The sequence below is a fragment of the Cryptomeria japonica genome, chromosome 10 (genome assembly GCF_030272615.1).
Source record: "Cryptomeria japonica chromosome 10, Sugi_1.0, whole genome shotgun sequence".
In the NCBI taxonomy this organism is placed as follows: Eukaryota; Viridiplantae; Streptophyta; class Pinopsida; order Cupressales; family Cupressaceae; genus Cryptomeria; species Cryptomeria japonica.
The window spans coordinates 256,458,011-256,481,239 of NC_081414.1; the positions used below are offsets into that span (position 1 = coordinate 256,458,011).

Sequence of the window (23,229 nt, forward strand, 5' to 3'; positions counted from 1 at the left end):
CCTCCTTGGGTTTTCCATGTCATATCTGGTGTTCATTGTGTGATTTGTTGTATGTTTTTGTTTTTATACTATATTTATGTTAATTAATTCTATTAATTTGGATCTAAAGGTGAATAGAAGAAAAGTAATTGTTTTAAGTTATCAACTGATTCACCTCTCTCTAAGTTGCCCGGATATTCAACAACAAGCATCCAAAAGGTAAGAAACAACCTCCTAACACCAAACCAAATTACTACCAAAACTACCACAAACATTGTTATGTCATTCCAATATGTAAATGCACTTGTATATCCATGACAACATAATCAATACTAGTGTTGTACCTACACAACAATTCATGTCTAATAATATCCTCAAATTCGAAGACAACATATGTGGCTATAACCATCAAATATTAAATTGTAAACACTTGTAAATTTATATCAGAAAGCACCAAATTTGATAATTAGTTGTACCATAATAAATATCACATAAAAACATGCACTCCCTAAAGGTTTTATGTGTTGACTTGTCTGGATGCCCATACAATCACACCTTGAATCATAAGCACCTACAAGTGATCAAACAAGTACTTAGCACTCTCTACTCATAAAAAATAAAAAATAATATAACTGCTATGAAGTACACTACTCATTCTCTCCAACATGTATTCAAAATTAAAAAATAAATTTTGCATACAAAAATTATGCTCAAAACTATAAAATAGATAACATTTAGCTTCTAGGCCCAAATAACTTATCAAAATCATGGAACCAAACCTATACTAAAGTGTAATTCTCATAACCAACTATCTAATGAGTATAAGAAGTCAAAAGATGGACACCCTCGGTGAAAGTTACATCCATTTGAAAAAATTAGTCAATTTGACTATATGTGCAAAATAAGTGTGACTAGTTGGTGGCTCACTGATGGTGGCACCATTGTAGGTGGCATGTCAGCAATGCAAGGGAGGTGAAAATGATATCAATGGGTGGACTTGATAGTATTTTAAATTTTGTTTAATTAAATAATAGGTAGAATTTTTATAAAGTTTTAAAAAAATATTTTTGATGGCCATGTGGGAAGGGTTCTCCACCGGACCAACCCGGGGGCTGACAAGCTTGTCATGGTGGGGTTGTCCACAAGAATGTTGATCCAAAAAACAAGACAATGCATATCAAGGTTTGGAAATGAGAAGATCAAAATCCCTCGAAAAATCCTCAAGGACCACCTAAACTAAGATGCCAAAGTTGTAAAGTAGACATCTAGGATAAATTCTCCTCTATGAAGCTTTTATGAAAAAAAACAAGAAACGCGTGTTGTTCCAAAGGTCCAGATGACAAATCACATATTCAATGTTGAATTTACATTGACATAGATCGTACCCTAAACAAGATCACTACATGAACCAAATCTTTAATAAATTTCCTCTATTTATTTAATATTTATTTAATATTTATTTAATGATGCAAATAAATCAAGGTTTCATCTAATACTTATACATCTTGTAAATATCTAGAAGACTACCTTCAAGTCCAAAGAGGATTTTTTTGAGTGGTTAGTTATGCAGTTTGATTTAACAAATTCATTTGCCATTTATTTAAATAATAAATACTACAGTCACATCTTTCACAAATTATTTCATGTACATCTACTTAGATGGCATCCTCATTCTCACTAAGATATGGGAAGAGAACCTACAACATGTTCAACAAGATCTTTCAACCCTACATAAACATTTTGTAATTCTCCAAATTTTAAACCAAAATCTTAGCAAAGAAAACATGGGCCAAAATATTTTTGTGATATAGCTATAATTCTCATGTCACAATTTCACACTCAAGCACAAAAAATGTTGTAATGCCACATAATGGCACCTAAGTACATGACAACAAACCACTAATAAATGGCCATACACATGGTTAATGCATACCACAATGAAATAACAAGAACAATGTTCACCAATTCTCAACAAGAACAGATGGCCAAAAGGTTGTAGATGTGGCAAACAAGGCAAGAGAACATGCATGCCAAGTTTTGGGTATGAGAAAATCAAAATCCCTCAAAAAAATTTGAGGACCACCCAAAATTAGATGCCAAAGGTATAAAGTAGACCTCTAAGGAAAAATCTATTTTTTTTTAAAGGCTTGAAAATGCATGTTTGAAGGATCCAAATGATAGAACACCACTAAGCAATAGTGCACATTCAAGATGACAATGTGTCATGCTAACATCTTAAACACTATAGTCATACACTAATGTCCTAAAAGGAGATTTTTAAAACTAACTTCACAAAACATAAACATAGCATATTCTAGGAGTTTTTTTAACAAGGAACTCAAATTTACAAATAGTATAAGAAAACAAAAAAACCCAATTCACACTAAGCTAGTCATCCTAAAATTAGGCCCACTTCTCAAACATAGAAACATGACACTAGTATCAAAACATAAACATAGAAATGAATAAGCATGACACCATAAATTAATTACTCATTTTATCCCACAATAACACATCATTCTTGTGCAAGCATTCATTTCTCCAAAACATGGCAAAGGACCAGCCACTAGGTTCAAATCCAATAAACCATTCATTCCTAATGAAATTTGGACTTACTCTAATATCATTATTGAACATGAATTGCATCCAAATTCATAGTCCAACAAGATTTACATGTTAGACCTGCATTTCACAAAATTATGACCTACACAATAAGATGATTTCACTTCAAAATAAAGGTTGATTTCCAATCAAACATTATCATCACATGATCCATGGTAAAGGTTGCTTCCCAAACATGGAAGGGTCTTACTCCAATACAAAGCTGATACAAAAAATTATATTATAACAATAATCAGACATTCCAAAGGTGTTATAATAACTAAAAAATATAACATGATTCAAATATTACAACTTTCAAACAACAATGGTATAAAGTTAAACAAGATACAACACTAAGAACTCCTTCAACTCCCATGAGATATTCAAGAAAGATCGATGGAGAATTTTACCTACCAAATTACCATCATTGAGTGCAATAGAGGTCTATGACACTCTAGGAAACCCATGAGCTACAAAGAAGCAAATCATGTGCACATCTCAAAGAAGACATCAATATGTATGCAAGAGCCACACACTTTTCTCAACGCTTAATTGGATGCACCAATGCAATCAAAAAAGCATAAGAGGATATCTAAGACACTAATAGCTAAGAATTACCTCAATTAATACATTTTGTAAAAATGCAACATTTTCTTATAATATAATTAACTTAAGAGACCAATTTTATTTCCTTCCAATTATTAATTTCATAATTAATGTTTCAAAAAGACTAATAATTCTTTTTCACATACCACACAATGCATAATAAATAAAATCAGCCAACAAATAGACATTCACAGGTCTCATATGAGAAAATCTTTATTTGTGACCAATTCAAATATCGTTTTTCAAGGTTTCACATCACATAGTTACTTAGTCAATGTTAAGGACTAGGGTGAGATAGCTTAAGTGAATTTTATATCATTCTCCTCCACATGCCTTTCATTGGTCAAACACTTGTAAGTTTCTTACTCACTCAATCAAATATTATGTGTGTCTATCTAATATGCAATAATAGCCAAAGAAAGTGACAAAATTTCCTAATGACATAAGATTCACATTACTATAATCATATTCCAATTAAATAATTTATCCAATCATTACAATCAACACAATATTAAGAATTTATTAAACAGGATGCACGAGAGTTAACATAAGTAGGCATTATACATAATCTCTCTACCAAAAAATATAAATATTCTTTGAAGTAATCATCTTTCCACAATCCGTAATGCTTCTCGTCGCTCTTTCTGAATTCGATTGTGTGTATTTTTTGCATCGACATTTCTGATCACACTTTGTGAACCATCATCGAGATGATAGAGAGCTCAAGGATTAGAATGATGGTTCACAAAGTGTGATCCGAAACATCGATGCAAAAAATACCACACAATCGAATCCAGAAAGAACAGCGAAAAAATATAAATATTCTTTCAAAATGAAGAGAAACGATTACCTTAATTGATTATTGACAAAGATGTTGTACATGTAGACATGATGAAGATTCAAGCTATCAAACACTAATCAAGTCCAAAAAGAAAATCTTAGAACTTTAAAGGTTCTTAATTCTAGCAAACATCTACCTATCCATTCTTGAATTCTATCAAATTGTATGACCTTTAAAATACAACAAAATAAGGTACAAAATAAATTTCATATGTGTAGAGGCAAAATTAAGGCATTTACATAATTAAAATATGTTGGAGTTGATGACTAAACATCACAGCTCCCAAAAATCACATACAAGTAAAATACCTATCACAAATGGAGATCAAGATAGATTTTCTCAACAACCTAAGACTTGTATTGATGAAATTGCTTGAATGAATAATTACAATGAATGATCAATCCTTATGAAAAGGTGTTTGAAACTCTAAATCCAAACCCCTAGGTGAGGATTATATTAGACCATGACAAGTGTCCTCATCTTATGCAATGAGAGAACATGACCTATAAATAGCTCAATCTAATAAAAGAAAAAAAATACTCTCAAGTTTAGTAGAAGTGTATTAAAGTAAAGGGAAGCTAATTAATTAAGTAATAAACTTACTAGTCCAACAAAAAAAAGGCTATGTTCAATACTAATCCTTGTTTCGTATGATCAATGAGACTCTTTTGAAATTGTGAAATGTCTCGAAGTACACTCGGAACCATTTACACTTAGCATGACCATGTTAAACCCTTCACCCATGGGATGTAGTGTGATACATGTTGATTGACTAAGGTCTAATAATACATAACATTGTGGTATTAGGCCTATGTTGGAATTATGGTTTACTAGCTCCATTGTGGCATTAGGTCTTTAAATGGGTGGAGAATAGTTGTGGAAGACAAAATTTAGGAACTTCTTCATATTAAAGACTTATGGAAGTTACTCATCTAAGTGGCTCAATCTATCTGAAATATTTTACTTTATTTCACTTTCACAATCTTGTGGATGCGATATATTTACATATTACAAAATTAAGAGAGTAATTTCTTAACAAGCGGTATCAAAGTTTCAACAAAAGTTTACCCTATGACTAAAATAAGTACAATCAAGCTCTTCATAGCTCTAAGACACAATGTATTTTAGGTATGATTTGGGTTCCAACCGTTGTCCCCCATTGACATGACACATATCTGTTGGCATTATGTGAACCGGTATGAGGACATAATGACATTGTGTGTTGTCATTGATGTCAATATGATGAAGAGAAAGGAACCGGTGTAACACTGTGAACCGGCATTTGTGCCAAAGTGAAGTGGTGTGTTTGTTCAAGGTGAACCGGCATATGGTTATGGGAATCGGCACATGGAAGCATTGTATGACTACCGGTTGGTAGTCTCAACTTCAGGGTTTCCGGTTGAAGTGCCTCAAGCTTGTGTGGCTCAACCGGTGACTTTGTGTGATGAGTTAGCATGGTAACGAAGAACAAATCATGTTGCCACGTAAGCCTTGTGTGCATGAAGGATCTTGCATGAAGGAGATTGTTCCTATCTACCTCGGGAATGTGCGAAGTCTGTAAACGGTGATAACGTGTGATGGGTTATCAGCCACCAAGAAATCGGTGGAAAACGAACGATGCAGAATGTCTTGAGATTGGATCAAGACTGTTGCATTTAATGCAATGTGCTCAAAGGTCAAGATTGAACCGTTTGAATTCCTTAACCTAACAGGTTTAGGGTTTAGGGTTTATGCTACCAACCTATATGTTTTCCTATAAGGTCGAAGTTGTGTTTCTTTCTGAGGTTGTTGGCAAAAGTTGTGTGTGTGTATCCAAGAGAAGAGATAAGTAATTCTTGCCAAACCAGAAGAGAGAAGTGATACCTGTAGAGTGTAAGTGCAGAAGGTGAAGAGGAGCTAAAGCGGATCTGCATTGGCATTGAGTGTTGTTACCAGATCATTGTAAGACCTGTTGATCTCTAACCACCTCAACAGTTGAGAAATCCCTTAACAGGGTAGCTTTAACTGGCTTGTTGTAAATCCTTTAACAGGGTGACTCAAAACCATTGAGTTCTTGAAATCCTCTAATAAGGTAACCTTTAACAGGGTTTAACCCTTAACCAAGGCTCCTAACAGAGCGGACTTCTAAACAGTTCAAAAACAAGCTTGTGGGTATTCATCCCCACTGTGGTTTTTCCCAGTTGGGTTTCCACGTGAAAAATATGTGTGTCATGTGTGATGTCTTCTTCATGTGATGCTATGTTGTTTTTTGTCAAGCGGTGAATCATGTTGATCTAGTTGCTTATATGTATATCTTTGATGGTAGATTACATGTTCATGCATTAGGGTGAAATGGAAATGAAGTGTTAGATTATATGAGAAGATAAGTGTCAACCAGTTTATGCTTGTCTCAGTTATTCTGGGATTTGCCGGTTGTACTTTCTTTAAGGACCGGTGTTGTTGTTTGTCTGTCAATGCACAGTGTCTACTGACAAACCAGTTTAAGAGTGTGTTTTTGTCTGTACTGATTCACCCCCCCCCCCTCTCAGTACCTATTTGTTACTATTCGTTCATCATTGAGTTATCAATTGGTATCAGAGCATCCTCCAGGTCCTCTGTGTTATAAGCTTAACCGCTTGAAGTAAAGATCCCAGTCAAATGATGAAGAGGGAAGGTCCAAAGTTTAATAGAGAAAATTTTAGTATATGGAAAGACAGAATGAAGATATACATCAGAAGCATGGGTGCTCAACACTGGAGCTATGTTGAGAATGCCTATGTTGCCCCTACCGGTACTCTCACTGATGACCAAAAGAGAGAGATGCAGGAGAACAGGCAAGTCATGGAAGCCCTACTTAGTAGTTTATCTAACATTGAGTTTATTGATGTCTAAGATAAGGTAAATCCCAAAGAGGTATGGGATGCTCTTGAAAATATATATGGCGGTGATGAGCATGTAAAACAAGCTAAGGAAGAAAGCCTTAGAGGGAAGTTTGAAGACATGCGGATGGTTGAAGGTGAGACCATTCAACAGTATGGAATAAGAATCAAAACTGTTGTCAGAGATATCAAGAGTGCAGGTGGTAAAATGGAAGACTCCACTGTGGTAAGCAAAGTCCTGAGATCCCTATTGCTGGTCTATGCAATAAGGGTTGCTGCTATTCAAGAGCTGAGATCAATAGACAAGACTAAGGTATCCCTAGACTCCATCATTGCAAAGTTGACAGCCTATGAGCTAAATAGTTTTGATGGCAGTATTCAAAAGACTGAATCAGCTTTTAAAGCTTCTATTGTACCATCCAGAAAAGGAAAAGAAGCTAGCACCAGTGGTGAACCAAGACAGAGCAGAGAAATGGATGATGAGGAGATTCTGATGGCATTTCAAGCTCTCCTTGCCATGAAACTTCCTAAAGGAACCAGCAAATACAGAGGTAAGATCCCATTGAAATGCTTTTCTTGTAACCAGATAGGACATATTGTTGTAAATTGTCCTAATGGCGACAACAAGGACAAACCGGAAAGGTTCAAGAAATTCAAAGGAGGAAACCGGAGAAACTATTTTGTGGCAGTTGATGAAGGTGTCACAGATGAAGAATCAGAAGATGAAGAAAATGAAGATATTGTGTTTGTTGTTGTCAAGGAAGATGTGTCAGACAAGAAGGCTCGTCTCCCGGTTTGATAATTCCAATGAGTGGATCATTGATAGTGGTTGTTCTCACCATATGACTAGTGACCGGAGCAAGTTTCTATCCTTGGAAGAATATGATGGTGGTGTGGTTCGCTTTGGTAATGATGCACCATGTATGGTCAAAGGCAGAGGGTCCATCTCTCTGAATGGAAAGAGTAGTGCTGACAATGTGTATTGGGTTGATGGTCTCAGACACAACCTGCTGAGTGTTGCCTAGCTGAATGACAGTGGTCTCACTCTGGAATTCAAGAATGGAGTATGCAGAATCAAAGGAAAGAATGGTGAATTGGTGGCCACCAGCATGTAGACCAAGGGTAACATATTTCAGCTAAATGCAAATATAAGTACATGTCTTATGGCTAAATTTGATGATAGCTGGATATGGCATAGGAGACTCTGCCATGTAAACTTTGATAACATTGTGAAGGCTAGTAAGATCAAGGTAGTAAGAGGGTTGTCAGTGCTAAGCAAACCAGATAATGCCTAGTGTAGAGAGTGTCAATTGGGGAAAATATCTTCCTCAACCTTTAAAGGTAAATCTTTCACTGCTGACAATTTGCTTGATCTTGTGCATACTGATTTGTGTGGTCCTATGAAAACTAGGAGTGTGCAGGGTGATAGGTACTTCATGATTCTCACTAATGACTGCTCAAGAATGATGTGGGTCACATTCTTGAAAGATAAGTCTGAAGCTTTTGTAAAGTTCAAAGCTTTCAAAGCATTAGTGGAGAAGGAAAGCGGTAAAAGAATCAAGTGCCTGAGAACTGTTCAAGGAGGGGAATTCACTTCCGGTGAATTAAACAATTACTATGAAGAACATGGCATCAAGAGGCAATTGTTTTCCCCCCAAACTCCATAGCAGAATGGCCTAGCAGAGAGGAATAACCAGACTGTGGTTGAAGCAGCCAGAAATATGTTGATTCAAGGAAAGGTAGCCCACACCTTTTGGAGAGAAGCGGTGAGCATTGCAGTCTACACAATGAACCGGGTACTCATCAAGAAAGGTAAGGATAAAACTCCTTGTGAGTATTGGACCGGTAAGACACCTGTGGTTAGCTACTTTAGAGTGTTTGGTAGCAAATGTTACATCAAGAGGAGTGAACACCAGAGCAAATTTGATACGAAATGTGATGAGGGAATATTCCTAGTGTATTCCACCAAGAGCAAAGCTCTCAAGTGTTTCAATAATAGGACTCAGAGAATTATGGAAAGCATCAATGTAAGAGTTGATGAAACCTCTGAGAAAATTGAGAAAACCGGCAGTGAGCAAGCGGTAAATGAACCGGTTGTAACCTTCTCGGAACCGGTTGTCAGTCAACCGAGTACTAGTAACAGTGTTCCTACACTGGTGGATGTAGATGTTGATACTGATGGAGATGAGGATGAAGAAGAAAAGCAAGAGGAATCTATCAAGACCATTCCTCGGTATGTCAAGTTGAATCATGATCCTAAGCAGATCATAGGAGATAAGGATGTAGGAATCCTTACAAGAAGAAAGGTCAGAGAAAACTCATGTATGATCTCTGAATTTGAGCCTAAATCATTCAAAGAGGCACATAAAGATGAAGAATAGATCAAGGCAATGGAAGAGGATCTTGACCAGATAGAGAAAAATGGTACATGGTCTTTGGTACCCAGACCGGAGCATAAAAATGTCATTGGTACCAAATGGGTTTTCAGTAATAAGCTGAATGAGGATGGCACGGTGATTAGAAACAAAGCCAGACTAGTGTGCAAAGGATATGCCCAAGAAGAAGGAGAAGACTATGGAGAAACCTTTGCTCTTGTAGCCAGATTGGAAGGAGTTCATATGCTTCTTGCATATGCAGCTTTTAAAGGATTCAAAGTATATCAAATGGATGTAAAATCTACATTCCTAAATGGTGTACTTGAAGAGGAGGTGTATATAGAGCAACCAGATAGGTTTGCCCTATCTGAAGACAACATGGTATGTAGGCTACATAAAGCCTTATATGGTCTAAAGCTAGCACCTAGAGCATGGTATGAATGCCTGCATTCCCATCTTGTGAAGATTGGATTTGAGAGAACAAGTGAAGATAGCAATATCTATGTGAAGTCTGAAGGAGATCAGATCCTGATCTATGAGGTATTTGTTGATGACATTATCTTTGGTGGAGATGACAAGATGAGTCATGAGTTTGCAGATGAGATGAAGGAAGAGTTTGAGATGTCACTCATAGGGGAGATTAAGTTCTTCATTGGACTGCAGATCTAGTAGATGAAAGATGGAATCTTTATCACTCAATTCGAGTATGTCAAAGAGGTGTTGAAGACCTTTGGCATGGAAGATAGCAAATCAGTTGGTACACCGATGGTGACCGATTGTAAACTATCCAAAGAGGATGACTCAGCATTGGTTGATGAGAAGGAATATACCGATCAATGATTGGTAAGTTGCATTATGTAGTGCATAGCAAACCGGATATTGCACATGCAGTTGGCATTACTGCAAGGTTCCAGAAAAGCCCAAGAGAATCCCACTTGGTTGCAGTCAAGCGGATTCTTAGGTATCTGAAGGGAACTGTTGATTATGGATTGTGGTATCCATATAGCAAGGATTTCAACTTGAAAGTATACACAGATGTTGATTGGGCAGGTAATGTAGATGACCGGAAAAGCACAACCAGTGGTGCATTCTTTCTCGGTGGTAGACTGGTCTCATGGATAAGTAAGAAGCAAAGTTGTATCTCTCAGTCTATAGTGGAAGCAGAGTATGTTGCGGCTTTCATGAACTGCACTCAGACAATTTGGATGAAGCATGTATTAAATGGCTTCAAAGTTCCTGTATCTGAACTGGTAAGTATATTTTGTGACAATACTAGTGCAATTAACATCTCCAAGAATCTGGTTTTACATTCTAGAACCAAGCACTTTGAGCTTAAGTATCATTTCTTGTGGGAAAAGGTTCAGAACAAAGAGATTGCACTGGAACATGTTTCCAGTAAGGAGCAGTTAGCAGACATATTCACCAAGCCTCTCCCAAAGGCTACATTTATGTACCTAAGAGGTGAATTAGGGGTGTTGCCCCTTCAGGAGGTAAACTAAAGGCATATGCTCCACATCAGTCAGGTATTGCATAGTCAAATTTTTTTTGGATTGATGTGTTGAAGGATGCTACTCCTCAGGGGGAGTAGCATAATGGAACAGGGAAGCTTGTGCCTCCACTTTGGCATTGTTGTCAAAGGGGGAGAAGATGTGAAGCGGAGAAGATATCTGCAGAAATTGGGGGAGACGATGTGAAGCGGAGAGATATCTTTGTATATTGCCATCAATGCTAAAGGGGGAGATTGTTGGCATTATGTGAACCGGTATGAGGACATAATGACATTGTGTGTTGTCATTGATGTCAATATGATGAAGAGAAGGGAACCGATGTAACACTATGAACCGGCATTTGTGCCAAAGTGAAGCAGTGTGTTTGTTCAAGGTGAACCGGCATATGGTTATGGGAACCAGCACATGGAAGTGTTGTATGACTACCGGTTGGTAGTCTCAACTTCAAGGTTTCCAGTTGAAGTGCTTCAAGCCTGTGTGGCTCAACCGGTGACTTTGTGTGATGAGTTAGCATGGTAATGAAGAACAGATCGTGTTGCCACGTAAGCCTTGTGCACGTGAAGGATCTTGCATGAAGGAGATTGTTCCTATCTACCTCGGGAATGTGCGAAGTCTGTAAACGGTGATAGCGTGTGATGGGTTATTAGCCGCCAAGAAATCAGTGGAAAACAAACGATGGAGAATGTCTTGAGATTGGATCAAGACTGTTGCATTTAATGCAATGTGCTCAAAGGTCAGGATTGAACTGTTTGAATTCCTTAACCTAACAGGTTTAGGGTTTAGGGTTTATGCTACCGACCTATCTGTTTTCCTATAAGGTCAAAGTTGTGTTTCTTTCTGAGGTTGTTGGCAAAAGTTGTGTGTGTGTATCCAAGAGAAGAGATACGTAATTCTTGCCAGACCAGAAGAGAGAAGTGATACCTGCAGAGTGTAAGTGCAGAAGGTGAAGAGGAGCTAAAGCGGATCTGCATTGGCATTGAGTGTTGTTACCAGATCATTGTAAGACCTATTGATCTCTAACCACCTCAACAGTTGAGAAATCCCTTAACAGGGTAGCTTTAACCAGCTTGTTGTAAATCCTTTAACAGGGTGACTCAAAACCATTGAGTTCTTGAAATCCTCTAACAAGGTAACCTTTAACAGGGTTTAACCCTTAACCGAGTATTCTAGCCATCCCTTAACCGGGTGATCCCTAACAGGATCGGTTCCTAACAGAACCTATTGTATTAGTCTTTAACCGGACAAGGCTCCTAACAGAGCGGACTTCTAAAGAGTTCAAAAACAAGCTTGTGGGTATTCATCCCCACTATGGTTTTTCCCAGTTGGGTTTCCACGTGAAAAATATGTGTGTCATGTGTGATGTCTTCTTCATGTGATGCTATGTTGTTTTTTGTCAAGCGGTGAATCATGTTGATCTAGTTGCTTATATGTATATCTTTGATGTAGATTACCTGTTCATGCATTAGGGTGAAATGGAAATGAAGTGTTAGATTGTATGAGAAGATAAGTGTCAACCAGTTTATGCTTGTCTCAGTTATTCTAGGATTTGTCGATTGTACTCTGTTTAAGGACCAGTGTTGTTGTTTGTCTGTCAATGCACAGTGTTTGCTGACAAACCGGTTTAAGAGTGTGTTTTTGTCTGTACTGATTCACCCCCCCCCCCTCTCAATACCGGTTTGGTACTATTCGTTCATCATTGAGTTATCAATATCATGTTAGATGAGATGTCACTCCATGTGAAAAAAGAAATTAAACAAGGCTGCAAAAATTGCTAACTAGATCTGACATTCAATAACAAATTCACATGACCTTATAGTATAATATATGTACTCTCATCAAACATGTGAATGAAACATTTAAACTCAACTCCACATCCTAACTCAAGTTGCACCCACTATTCGATTTAAAATTATTTTGGCCATATTTTTCACCATTATTGAGACATCAAATATTGCTATATAGTTGCAAATAAAAAAAAACTAAACCCTTATGCTACAACTCCAATTTATATGGATGAGATCTTGATCTATTGGTAACAAATGAACAATACAACATATTTTACACCATTTGATGGTGAGCATAAGTGCACCAAGACAAATAATTCATAAAAACCCAAATTCATCAAAGTTTCCTCATCCATTACAAAACTATGAAAGAGAAATGCATGCTTATTAAAAACAAATGAATAATCTCAATAATTTTTTCCATCGTGTTAGTGGAGATCAATTTGTTTATGCAAGAATTAAACCTTTCTTGTCTTATAATCCCTCCCACACAAATATATTAGTTTATATCTTTCCATATAAATACAGAGTTTACTTTAAAAATAATCAAATAATCTTGAAAAGTAGAAATACTAAGAATTCCAAATTAAAAAAAATGCTCAAACAATGGGCTAGTCAAATAAGGATTTTCGGTTTTTCCCATGTAGGCCTTGTCCCCTTGCCCTTTCAAAGAGGTAAGGTCTGAGTTGATGGGCTAGCTTGCCAATTAATTTGTCTTTCAATCGCACACGAAAGTGGAGGGTGTGAGAATGAATAGAGTGGGATCTAACATTGTTTAGGCTGCATGTGTATTTTCTCATTTGTCCTAAGCAACTTGTTTATTGTTGTATTGTTTCTTACTTGCAACTTTGTTGTGGCTATGATTTCCTCCCTCCTAAGATTGTTGTGTACGCTTTGATTTATTTCATCTTGTGTAAAAATTTATAATCCCTTCAAAACCATTTTACCTATCAAAAAACTATTCATATCAAATTCCATTAAAACAATCCTTAAAACTTATATAAGCCTTAGTTAGTTAATTGTTACCATGTCCTCAACATAAGCCTTATTTTTTAAGATCATTAGATTTTCACAATCCTTAAACTTATATAACTTCACTATGCAAAAACAAAACTAACAAAATATATTGATATAAACAAAAGCACGTGCATGCGCTCCATTATTTATTGTTTCTTACAAAGTATAATTATATAATTACTTAAAATATATAAACTTTTTCTAAAAAGTTATCCCTTACTTCCATAAATTCTCATTCGAAATAAAATGTTCTATATTAGACATTTTCAGCTTTTATTTTAGGATTGCTCAATTGTCATTCATAGTATATTAAATTTTTTAACAAATATTTTATTTTTTAATTACCATTTAAATTCATATCCAAAGATAGTATTCCTTTAATTGCCATTTAAGTTCATATCATCCTCCATGACACTAGGATCCACATCAAGATAGTGTCACCCTCAAATGAATGAATGGTGTCAACCTCAAATGAATGGTTGAATGATGGATAGAGTACAAATTGCAACACATTCTCTTTAAGTAAACTAACAATCTAGCAATACAAATAATCATGGCTCAATATGAAATCTGTTTTACAAGAGAAATACCCAATAGCTTAACAAAGTCCAATAGTTGGGTGTACTTATGATACAAGGGCATTTGAGTCTGATTAAAGATTAAAATAATTCATGTTTTTATGTTTTTGCTTTAAGCTATCTCTTGTTAACTTACTTCCTCCATTAATGATGTAAGAACAATCCAAATTCCATAAATGTTTCAAGCCATCTATATAATGACTTCATTGCTTCAATCCCAAATCAAGGTGTTCCAAATCAAAATCAATCTTTAGATGAAATAGATTGTTTCAAAAACTACTAGAAATACTCTATATAAGTTAGAAAGATTCTCATGCTACAAATTTACAATATGCGTTTATGATAGAAGGCATTACCTTGATAATAGGTTGCAATTGGGTCTAACATAGAAAAACTTAGTTAACTATCATTACTTTACGGAATGTAATTGCTTATAAATTAAAGTCGTGATTTTTGCTTTTCTTTTTATTAAGAGTCGGTGATTGTTGTCTTGCTAAAAAAGGTTTTTTTTTTCTTCATCTAACCTTGGTGTCACCTAACACAAGCTATTGTTTTCAATAATTTGGTCGATATGCAAATATTTCGTATGATTACTTTTATACACTTTAGTCGTAGAGCCAATTTGGAGAATCGTATTGCTTAAGCGAGCTCACATCATGTCGTATGACAACCATTCACATTTCTTGTGTAGGGAGCATTTCACCATCTTTGCTGTTTAGTAATACTTTATCTTGTTAAAATTCACTTTTTATCTTGTTAAAATTCACTTGTTATTTCTGGATTAGACTATGTATAAAAAAACATTATATACAATCTAGCCTATAAGTAACAGATAATAATAATTTTAAAAAAAAAGGTCTGGTCAAAAAAACATATGAATTTTTACATGGATCATTTACATATTCTTGTCGTTTTCCTTTGGCATTACTTGGAAGCAACTAGTTAACGAGTTTGATTTCGAAAGAAAACGAGGCTAAAAGAAGATGAGAACAAAGTGAGTGAATAAGGGGGCAAAAGGTACTAAAAGGTTTAATACATATAAAATGAAAGTCATGGTTTAATACATATAAAATGAAAGTCATGCTGATGAATCAGTTGCGAGAGAAAAGTTCCTACAAATTCCCGAAACAATGCATCTTTATACGCAAGTTGTATTGTTAACCCATTTTCCTGCATCCATATGCAAATCATGTGTCAATCAAGATTGGCCTACTAGACTATATCACATTTTAGTGGACTCTTTCGTCTGTATTGTGCATTAATTGGTATCAAAGCATGAATTCTTAGTGTTATGGTGTTGGAAAGCTCAAAACAACTCAAGATGGTTGGTGCAAGCACCCCGAATCCCACAACTACACTAGCAAAGGAAGAAGATATAGCCCAAAGAACAAGACAAAGCATCTATGGTTGCAAATATCACAACGATGTTGAAAAAAATATTCGTTGGTTGAAATATAATAAGTCGTGAACCAATACTATATACTCCATTCCATAATAGATAGTCCTAACAAACTTTTAAACAAAATTTCAGAATGAACATTTTAATTATGAATCAAAGAAGAATCTAAATAAAGTAAAGCTTGTCAAACACTAAGTGATAAAGCCATGCATCCTCATATTGATATAGTACAAATTAAAAGGCAAAAGATAAATTCTTGTGGTTTAACTTTTTAGCAAAATTGAAGACCAAATTCCTACAAGCCAACTATTTAATAACCTTTTTCAAAAACATGCATTTTTTTTTAAAAATGGAGATGAACATTAGAGGCCATACATAGAAAGGCATTTTACAAACGTAACATTTCGGTTGCCCATATAAAGAATGATGAAAAAAAGATCCCAACATACGCTAATGAACCTCCAGCATCAATGCAAATGTGTATACCATATTTAAAGAAACTTATCAATGTGTATACTTTAAAGGCAGAAAAGAATCTGACAAAAAACGAGCAAAATACTTCTAAAAGACGAAAGATTCTTTAGAGGCAAGAAGGCAATCTAGTAGAGGTAGAAGGCAAGCACATGAAAGGAAGTTCAACATTACCGGAAACCATAATTACAATCAAAACAAGGTTATCATGGAAGCAAGAGGAAAACTTGTAGGGTGTAGGGTCTTCTTATAGGTGTAAGGAGTCAAATTATACATTGAATATCATTTATTGCAATCTGTAAGTATAGTGGTTGATAAGTGCTTTTTATAACATGAGATGAAGGTAAAGAAGAGTTCTATCCTATGAGAGCTATGTGAATAAAATTTAGATTTTAGAGTGACTAACTCAGTCTGGAATCTTTTATTCAAAAAAACACTTTTTAACGGTATAACATTTGTGCATTTTTCAAAATCCAACGAGTAAATATTTAATTAGAAAAACTAGTAGTTAAGCTGGGCAATTTGGGATTGACAAAACACTGGCACAGATATGTGAAAAGTAGTATTGACCTACGATGAGCGTGAATGTGAAAAATACTAAACGAAGTTATAGAATTAGCCAACATGCCAAAAGGAGTCAAATTACAAATGTATATCAATCATTGCCTATTGCTTCAAACACTGATGTAAGGATAGAATTCAATCTTGAATTGTCAACGTAATGACCATTTTTGTTATAGTAGATAGATTTTTAAATTCACCTTGTTATAATAGATAGATTTTTAAATTCACCTTGTTATAGTAGATAGATTTTCAAATTCAATCTTCAAATAGAAGTCAAATGATGCAACACTATTGCTGCGTCATTCTTTAAACAGGTAGTTGAATTGCATGGTTGGTCTGGGAACAGTCTCGGACAAAGATACAATATTTGTAAGGCCCTTCTATTAGATACTAAGTTGAATAGTTTGGACAATCATACACATTAAAATGTGCAAACACGAACAGTAAACAAAAGCCTTGAAATTTTGTTTGAGACTTTATACCAATGAGAAGCAAATCAATTGGACTTACTATTTTCACAAAGCTAAATTGATTGTGGCTCTTTGGTTATATATCAACAATACAGTTTACAATGCTACCATCTATTTGCTACACTTAGCATAAAATCCACATCTGAGGAACACAAATTGTTCTTTTGTGCACATTGAAGGTTTTTATTTCTATCTCATAAAGTTCTGAATCGGTGATTCTTACACCATGCAATTTAAATGATAGATTCCACGCCATATTAAATAGGATAATTCACCAGATTAATAACATATTTTCACTCACATTGAAACAGATACTAGTTGGAGAAGCATCCACGTCAGCATTCTACAAATTTGATTTATTAACAAGGACTGATGCAAAGGTTAAAAATTTAAAGGATCAATCACAATATCCTCTTCGCATAATGAATTGTTTGAAAATGACATCTACATTTTATAGAATTGTAAAATAAACCATAAAACAAAAATCTCCTAAGCTCTCTAGTGTAGTTAGGAAACCATCTGCATTTAAAACATTAAAAAACGCCAGAAAGCTAAGAAAGCCTAACTTTCCCTGAATTTACTCAAACGCGAACAGCATTAAAATGATACTCAGCTCATCAGAATAAATAGTAATTGAAACAAAATTTGATGTTAAACATTTCCTACATTGGGAGCTTTTTCAAAGAACTAAAAAATTTGAAGGGTTGACAACATTTCATAAGCTTACAAAGGTTAAAAAAAGATGGCATCTGTTAAAGAACATTATAAAAATAGTCAAAAAACTAGAAGCCTTTTTTCCTTCATCCACTATGATCTTGAACCACCTGAAAAATTAACTTCATATGACATATACCATCTGAAATACACTAAGCTGCTCCCTACTGCAAAATATTGGCCCCATTTTGCAATGTACCTACTAATCTCTTTAATCGAACAAGCTGAAGCCCATGTCCTGCAAACATATGAATACGATATAAGTTTTAAACAGAAGTGCCAGGCATACAATATAAAAATTTAACAAATAAAAAAAGACCAGTTACAAACAAATCCTTAGTTTACTGATATTATCAAGTAAACTCTTCAAATTATCTTGAATGATTGTTGGCAGAGAATCAGATACAGGCACACAATTAGCAAAACCAATGACACGGGTAAGTAAAACAAATACACAATCCTCCCCAGGGTACAATGCAGCTGTTTTGAGATCTCATTCATAGTTAACTGGAGACATGGGAGTACAGATACTGGCAAAGAGGCAGAGCAACATTAAAATAGGGTTGCGAGTAAATGAATAAGGGTACAGCTGTATTATACGAAAAAATAGTCCCCAAATTCTGCCAGAATGGGGTGGACACAGTACACATACATGTATCGGAGTTTTCAGGTAAATGTGATCTCCTTCAATCTCAGCATCAGATTTAATGAGCAAATTATATCATTGTAGTCCTGCTTTATTACGGTTTCATTTGATCTCAACATCAATTTTACTATGCCAAATTCTGAAGAAGCATGATATTGCAAGCCCACAAGCCCACTAAAGGCCTATCCGAGGTCAAATGATGTACCAATTTGGCCATACGCTAGTGAATACATGAATCCTAGCATGATTACTTTAGCCTCCCATGTCCTGATTTGCAGATTCTGACATATTTCACCATCCCCTTCAGACCACAAAATCTCCTAAGATGAGCTCCCTGAGCAAACTGAATCAATGATTCTAGAGAACTGATTTCTTAGAGTATATCCAGTATCTAGGTTTCAAAACAAAATTAAATTTCTCAGTGATGGCCACCAATGTAGCTGCATCTACAGGAATGAAAAAGTAATACCATAACCAAAATTCCATCTGAAATTTAGGTATTTCAAGTGTTCAAAAGAGATAAGGACTACTGCAAATAAAGACCTCTTCAAGAAGACTTCACAAAATTTGCCAACAAAAAAAGAGTGCATAAAGAAGGCCACTTGAAGCCAAATAAATAGTAGTGAGATAAAAACCAGAAAACAAGAGTAATGGAAAAGCACGAATCAGTGGAGCATGACTATCAAGAGGGGGGGGAAGTAAAGATCCAGAAATGATCCACATGATTAGCCCAATAGCAGCATTTATCTGAGAAATGTTTCCCATATGAGGGAGCCTGGAGAAGCATTTAAGGGTCATTAGAACTTCAAACCTCCTCTTAGAGGGACTTATTAAACTGCTTTGGAGGTTTTTCAAGGAAACCACTGCTTTGAATCCAAGTGATAAAAGTAATTTCGGAAATCTTCACAACCCCTGGAATTATTGGTAAGAAAGAAACCAGAGAATTTTGGGGATGCTAAGTGCAAGCTTACAGATGGGGCCAAGAAATTTGTGGGATGTGAAAAGTTCGATTTTACTGATAGGGTAGAACTATGCATTGGATATAGATGAAACACTTGGACCTCTTCAATGTGAGGATTCTAAAAGTAGCAACAATTTTTGAAGGAAATGCGGAAAAAATTAAAAGAAATATTAAATGATATGATAAGAAAATGATATGAATTAATCTATGCACCTTATAGATGGTACAAGGTTAGCTCTACCAGTGAATATAAAGGAATTATTTACATCTGGTGGACTAGCAATTAGAGATCATTAAGGACTATAACATTTTGTCAATTATGACGTGAATGTAGAGAAATTAATAATGCTGCAGAGTCCACAGCCATCTTTCATACTTCAAGGCAATCAGTAAGAAAGAATCCTCAAAAACAGAGAAACCATAAATAAGGGAGGAATAGAAAAAAATAAATTTACACATTGATCCTTAGACACACCATAAAGTAATAAACTGGCAAAGATTTCAGTAATCTTTGGAATTGATATTCCTAGGAAATAATGAACTACTATTTGTGAAGAAGGTACACATGTTTCTAAGTTTAGAAGATTTAAAAACTAGTTTAAAACTTCCGCATGTTTACATGACACTATTCATAATTACACTTCTGACTGAATTACTGGTATGAAGTCCAAAGAAAAAACAATGTGTCCCACACAAAACAATCAGGCTGAGTAGCAATACAATAAGTGTGTTTTCCCAAATGTATAATATACATCTACTTGAGCATAAATTTCAATCATCACACTAACTACTTCCCAGCATATAGTAATTAACCTAATACAGTTATCAGAGGTTCTTATGCCTCAATTAAAAATGTCTTATATGATATATTCAAAATCCCTTCTCTCCAGATGACACTGGGATAGGATCACCAGCAATTACTTTGATTATAGCCAATATCCTGGCCATGGCTGTATAAGGTCAGTCACTCTGTTGGACTACCTCTAGTTCAATTCACTTTACTGTATGGTGTATGCCAATTTGAATAGAAAACTCTCCATTTCCTACAGCATAGGTGAGACTAGAAGAGCAAGCGGAGGAGGACATTATGTAACATATCCATTTGTTTATATGATTTCTATTTCAATCTTATTTGTTCAAACCTTCAAACTTTTTATTAACTTGTAAACTTGCAAACCTGCTAAATTTTGAATGAAAAAACCTTTATTTTATTGTTTTCGAAAGCACAGTCTACTATTTTTATTTGCTTGGATGGATTTTAAATTATCATAATTAATGTCTTCTATTTATGACCTTCAATAGTTAAGGCAAGCCTAAAAATCCCAACCAAATATTCAAAATATGCAGTCATCCCCCACCTTCCCCCAAAAAAAGGAGAAAGATTTTGCCATCCCAAGAAGCCCATCATCGCATTCCCCCAAGCCTCACCCAAAAATGAGAGAAACATTACTTAAAAGTATGCCAAATTGGATGTACCCCATTTTAGTCCATACATTGATGAGACTATTGGTGTGGAGTCATGCATACACATCTGAGACTCTTGGAACCGTTGGTATGATTCCTCCTACAATTGGGTCAATACAATCATTTGAGGGAGGCAAACAATTCAAATTCTCCTATTGTAGCGACTGCTGCTTCTGTTATAAAACCCCAAATTTCGCCAGCTAAATATCAATTTAAAAGAGAATAAAAAAGGCAATTTTCACTGAGAATAGATCCAGTACCCTACAATCGTAAACAAATAAATCAATCATTTCAATGTACGAGCCACTTTCCATTATCATGAAAAGGTGAAAGAGGCCAAGGATATAGATAGAAACTCAAACAAAAGTTCGGCGAAGGAGATCTCCATACGTTTCAACCTTGAGATTTTTAGTGAATGAAGCATTCCAAAGAAACAAACAACAAATATTCAAAAAGCAGTACTCCAAATCAAATCTGAAAATGAAAATAAGAGTTACTTACGTCATCGGATTCCTCTTTCTCTTCGACCTTCTCTTCCTTCTTGGCTTCGGCTTGAGGAGCCGCGGCCGGAGCAGCAGCGCCGCCGCCGCCGCCGCCAGAAGCTGCAACTGCCACACCCCCTCCTGATGGAACCGCTGCAATCTTATCCCTCCCTGCCGCTATAACCTCGATCAAGTCCCTTCCTTTTAGTTGCCCCAGCAAACTCTCTATTCTATCGGAATCGCACTCAATACCCACTGAAAAAACCCAAACCCTAATATTAGCAGCATGCCATGAACAAATCTTTCATTAATGAGTATTTCTCCCAAGCCGTATTTACTTATAATTTTTTACCTCTTTTACAAGATGGAGTTAACAAATAACTGAAAGGTCACGCTTCACAGAAAGCTACTAGATCATAGTTCAACGAAGACTAAAAGATCGAATTATCTATGCAGTTTGTATTTGAGACTTACGGACCAATACAGTTTGTAGATCTTACATACCATCATCATTGTCATATGCTCTCAAAAAGAGCTCCAATACAGCAGGCATTCACGGGGAGGGGTGGTGTGCAAACATTTATAAGCAACAGAAACAGATCAAGGCTTTAAATTTTATGAGAGTATAAATAAGAAAAAACTGAACCTGAGCCGAGGATATCGTTGATGTCGTCAACACAAGGGGTGGAATTGCCACCCAAGGCAGCAAGCAAGACAGCCGCCACAACCTTCATAGCTGTTGATTTTTTTCTCTGCAAACAATTGACGCGGCTCCAAATATTGTTTCCTCTTCGCAATAGCCTTCAAAACTGTATCTCGCTACTCATAAACCAAAACCCTAAATGCATCCCCGTCTACACTTTTTTATTAGGGTTTTGTTAATTTAACCTGCCCTCCCAATACGTTCTCTATGCTTTTCTTTTATCAACAAATGATAATTGTAATAGTGAACATTACATACCCATGCCGTTTTCCCTATCTATTGGACATGTTTGGATCATAATGTTTTAGGTGTTGTAATCAGATAATAAGGTATATTTTTCAATAAATTTGGTTTTTTAATATTATATATTTTAATTAGTTAATATCGTTTTAAGGAGTATTGGTGGGGGCAACCCAACACTCTAGAGCTTAGTTTAAGAGAAGGTGAGCTTTCTTTATAAACCCTTTGAGTTGTAGACCTAGCTCGATCAAGCCAACAGTCAGGCAAATCAAGTGAGCGAAAGTTGAATGTTGGACCTACATAAGAAGAACCCAAAGCCTTAGCACAATCTTACCAACCACTCGTGCTAGGGATGATAAGCTAAATTTAGGCTATGGATGTACCCCTAGGTGGAATGCAAATGCCTCACTCTACATCTTTTAGGTAACGGAAGATACAAGATTTTGGGGAGCCCTTGATTGTTAACACAATAAAGAGTAACCTTGCAAGATTTGAACCTTGGTTGTTGGCACTGCAAGCAAGAAGCCTTATCATTTCACCAAAGGATTGCCTCTATATTTTAAAATTTATACTGCTATTGATCTTAAGATTTATATTTCAGATTCTTAAATCATTTTTACCATCTTAGATAAATATGTAGGTATGGACTTGACTCAAGTCATTTCTACAATCATGGATCTAATCCTCACCTTTCTAAAACCCATAAATCAAATTTAATTGCTCTCGTCAACTTCACTAGACATTGTAAGCTAGCTTAACACGCAACTTGTTGACTTGTGTGCTTAGTTGTTGTATTTAAGGACCCTCACTCACTCATTTGGGATCATGGTGGAGGATGAGAATAACATCTAGATCTAAGAGCTTGAAGGAAAACATATTATGCATCTATCTATTTCTAACAACATCTTGGATCTACTACTTGATTACTTGTTGTCTTCAAAGTTTTTTTATCAAAGCTATAAAGCTAG

At 35.5% G+C, this 23,229-nt stretch overlaps 1 protein-coding gene across 1 annotated transcript; it reads right to left on the minus strand.

Annotated features, from left to right (window-relative positions):
* Positions 1-17,645: 17,645 nt before the first annotated feature.
* Positions 17,646-22,220, minus strand: LOC131059831 (large ribosomal subunit protein P2z). The gene is made up of 3 exons (XM_057992871.2): positions 21,965-22,220; positions 21,338-21,573; positions 17,646-18,003 (listed from the first exon to the last, which is right to left on the minus strand). Exons 1-3 carry the CDS (start codon positions 22,050-22,052, stop codon positions 17,977-17,979), a joined length of 351 nt encoding a protein of 116 aa, XP_057848854.1. The 5' UTR covers positions 22,053-22,220; the 3' UTR covers positions 17,646-17,976.
* Positions 22,221-23,229: the final 1,009 nt, after the last annotated feature.